Raw genomic sequence first — 3,866 nt, forward strand, 5'->3', positions numbered from 1 at the left:
CACCCACAGGCCCCTCCCATAACCGCAGGCCCCACCCACTTCCACCGCCCCGCTACCACAACCAGACCAGCTCCACCAACCCCTTCAAGCAATTCCTACAGTAAGCGCCCCAGCTGCTTCCCGACCCCATTCAGCTCCGCCCCCACTCAGCCACGCCCAGCTGCATCCCACCCTCCACCCCCACTCAGCTTGGCCCCACACAGCCCCGCCCCACCTCCCTTCCCAGCCACGCCCCCTGCCACTTCATCTAAGTCCTGAGTCCCGTCTCTCTCCGGCCCCAACTCCGGTTGCCCCCAGCTCCGCCCCAGCCACAAGAGGAGCTGCTCACAGGAGCTGCCCCTCACAGCAGCCCCACCCCGACGCCGCTCACACACCCCCACCGTGGGGCATTTACCCAGTGCCTGCTGTGTGGCTGCACCCTCCTGCTCTGAGGACGCAGTAGGGCCACGATGACACACGGACGCAGGGTGGGAAGAGGATGGATGCAAACAAGATTGTGCGTGATTCACGCAGGGGGCAGAAAGAAACGGAAGAGAGGGCGCGCAGAGGTGGGGGGCAGTTAGAGGACCCCTGTCCCATTGGGGGCCTTTGACGCGGAGGTCTGCAGGACAGGGCCGGGAATGCATCCTGGGGACGGGTGTTCCTGGCCGGGGACTGCTGTGAGCTGAGTGCTCATGTTTGAGGCGCTGGAAGCCGCGATTAGGGTCACGAGGCTGGGAGGGAGGGCCTTGGGGTGGGCGGGCTGTGGGTTTTTTCTTAGTGTGGCCATGGGCCACTGCCCAGTGTGAGGCAGGGTGGGTCAGGGCCATGGTGGGCCACCCCGTGAGGGTGGGCAGGGCTCTGAGCGCGTCTTTTCTGCGGGGCCCTTGGCTCCATAAACCACCTGACATCAGTGTGCCGGCACAATTCTGCACCCATTCTGGCTCAGCCCCACCACAAAATCTACCGGCCAAGATGGGAGTCTGGGCGCTCCGGAGCGTCTGGTCTACCTCAGCACCAGGCAGAGGGTTGCAGAACGCCCCCAAGGGGAGAAACGAACCAGGCCCACGTGGGTCTTGATCTGGGCTTCCGCTTCCTGCCTGGGCGGCACTGACCCCGGGCGGTCCAGGCACAGAAGGAAGCTTGGGGACCCTGGGAGGAAGGGGCTTGCACGCACACAGTGTCGCTGCCAGGGGCCAGTGCTGCCCCTCTGCAGGGGCTGGAGGCCAGGGGACAGAACTAGGACTTGGAGAAGGGCCGGGTGTCATATAAGGTTCAGGCATGAGCAAGGGAGTGCCATTTGCTGAGAAGGGGCGGGTGTGAGTGGCAGGGTGGGGGGAGGAGACGTGAGTTTGAGAAGCCCGTGAGACACCCACGTGGGGTGCTGACCAGGGGGTGGCTTGTGTGTCCGTGGCTACAAGGAGAGCATGGTGCTGTAGGCATGGCGTGATGTCCATGACATCACGGCCATGGATGGGGCCCACTCCCTAACACACGAGCACACACAGACTTACAAAACGCACACCCAGCCACATGCTCAGAGACACACAAGCTTCCCCCATCACAAAGGATCACACACCCCAGAAACACAGCACACACATGTGTAGGCCCACATGTCCCTCCCATGTGGGAGTCTACCCCTTTTCTACCCCCAGCCAGGCCAGGAAAGATGGTGATCACTGTCCCTAGCTCAGTGTGCCCAGGGATTGTAAGCCTCCCTCCCAGACCGGGGCGCATCATGGGGAGCCCCCGGGAAGAAGCTTCCAGAGCCCAGGGCAGCTCAGCACCCCCTCCCCCGGGGATCTGCAGATACTCACTCTCCCCGGTCATCACCCCTTGTGTGTACCGCTTGGGTAGCATCCCCGTGTATCCGTAGAAGCTGGATTGCTGCACTTGAGAGAGAGAGAGAAAGAGGAAAAATCCGGACACACCATTATCACCTGTCAACTTGGGTGAAATGCACTAGCTTGAGAGAACTCAAGGGTGCATAAACAGCCGTTAACACCACTAATGGCAGAGAGATTTGACACGCAGCAGTAGGAACACCAACCAGTGTACCCTTGGGGTCAGCCAGGGTCATTGACAAGCTCTGGCGGATGAAACATCTGCAGAAATGACACGTCACTTCTGGGCAAGGCAGTGAAAAGCCTGCATGGACTTTCAACCTTTCTTTTTCCCATGGGCAGGGACAGGAGAGGCCATGTGTTATGGACTGGGGAGAGAACTGTCTGCCTGAGGCCCTGAGAGACCGTGTGGAACATAACACCCTTCACCCTCTAGACAGGACAGGCAGCAAGAGTGAGAAGTCAGGCTTGTTCTATGGAGCCACTGAGATTTCTGGGTTAATTTGCTATACAGCAATAACCCCTCTCATCCTAAATAATACAGCCAGAAATCGATCAGGATCTAGGGAAAATAGAAGTGTACAGGCCCCTACCTTGGAGTCTAGCAAATCCATGACTGGAAGTAGCCTTGGGGGCAGTCTTTGTCTAACTAAAATCTTCTGGTCAAGGCTGGGCACTGTGGCTCACGCCTGTAATCCCAGTGCTTTGGGAGGCTAAGAAGGGAGGATCGCTTGAGTCTAGGAGTTCAAGACCAATGTGGGCTACAAAGTGAGATCTTGTTTTTTTGATTTTTTTTTTTTTTTTTTTCAGATAGAGCCTCGCTCTGTCGCCCAGATTGGAGTACAGTGGCACTATCTCGGTTCACTGCAACCTCTGCCTCCTGGGTTCACGTGATTCTCCTGCCTCAGCCTCCCGAGTAGCTAGGACTACAGGCGCCCGCCACCACACCCGACTAATTTTTTGTATTTTTAGTAGAGACAGGGTTTCGCTATGTTGGCCAGACTGGTCTTGAACTCCTGACCTTGTGATCTGCTCGCCTCAGCCTCCCAAAATCCTGGGATTACAGGCAAGAGCCACCATGCCTGGTGACAAAAATTTTTTAAAAATTAGCTGGGTGTGGTGGCCTGTGCCTGTAATCCCAGCTACGTGGCGGGGGCCTGGGCTCTCCCTTGAGCCCAGGAGGGTCGAGGCTGCAGTGAACCATGATCCCACCACTGCACTCCAGCCTGGACAACAGAGTGAGACCCTGCCTCTAAAAAAAATAAAATCAAGTCACAGCATTTTTTTGTTTTTTAACAAAACAGAACAGTAGCATTGGGAGTATTATTTCATGAAGGCTTGATGTCATTTATAAATACACACATGTGTTTACAGGGCCATAATACAAAATGTATTTCTTTCTTCCTGAAAGTCACGGTCAAAAAGAGTTTGAAAGTCTACCAAGCTGGCTAGGCACAGTGGCTCACGCCTGTAATCCTAGCAGTTTGGGAGGCTGAGGTGGGCAGATCACAAGGTCAGGAGTTCAAGACCAGCCTGGCCAATATGGTGAAACCCCATCTCTACTAAAAATACAAAAAGTAGCCAGGTGTGGTGGCGGGCGCCTGTAGTCCCGGCTACTCAGGAGGCTGAGGCAGAAGAATCCCTTGAACCCAGGAGGTGGAGGTTGCAGTGAGCTGAGATTGCGCCACTGCACTCCTGCCTGGGTGACAGAGAAAGACTCCATTTCTAAAAAAGAAAGAAAAAAAAGAAAGTCTACAAAGCCTGGCCTGGACCCTTGCAAAATGTCACTGCCATGAAACACAGGGGTGGGTGAGGGACTGTCCTGGATTAAAGGAAAGTTATGAATCTAGAGAGTATGTTGGGTCAGAAAAAAAAAAAAAGCTGTAAAGAACATTATCGGGGCCAGGCACGGTGGCTCACGCCTGTAATCCTAGCACTTTGGGAGACTGAGGCGGGCGGATCACGAGGTCAGGAGATGGAGACCATCCTGGCTAACATGGTGAAACGCCGTCTCTACTAAAAATACAAAAAATTAGCTGGGCG

The 3,866-nt window shown here is 55.6% G+C and overlaps 1 protein-coding gene across 1 annotated transcript in view; it reads right to left on the reverse strand.

Moving 5' to 3' along the window:
* The window catches only part of SLC29A4 (solute carrier family 29 (equilibrative nucleoside transporter), member 4), a 42,868-nt gene that overhangs the window by 15,201 nt on the left and 23,801 nt on the right, over positions 1-3,866 (reverse strand). Inside the window, exons 6-7 of the mRNA XM_011996253.1 lie at positions 1,707-1,871; positions 345-427 (exon numbers count right to left, since the gene is read on the reverse strand). Of these exons, the coding sequence (XP_011851643.1) occupies positions 345-427; positions 1,707-1,871 (248 nt within the window). The remainder of the gene's footprint in view (positions 1-344; positions 428-1,706; positions 1,872-3,866) is intronic.

This window comes from Mandrillus leucophaeus, unplaced genomic scaffold, assembly GCF_000951045.1.
Source record: "Mandrillus leucophaeus isolate KB7577 unplaced genomic scaffold, Mleu.le_1.0 Scaffold506, whole genome shotgun sequence".
In the NCBI taxonomy this organism is placed as follows: Eukaryota; Metazoa; Chordata; class Mammalia; order Primates; family Cercopithecidae; genus Mandrillus; species Mandrillus leucophaeus.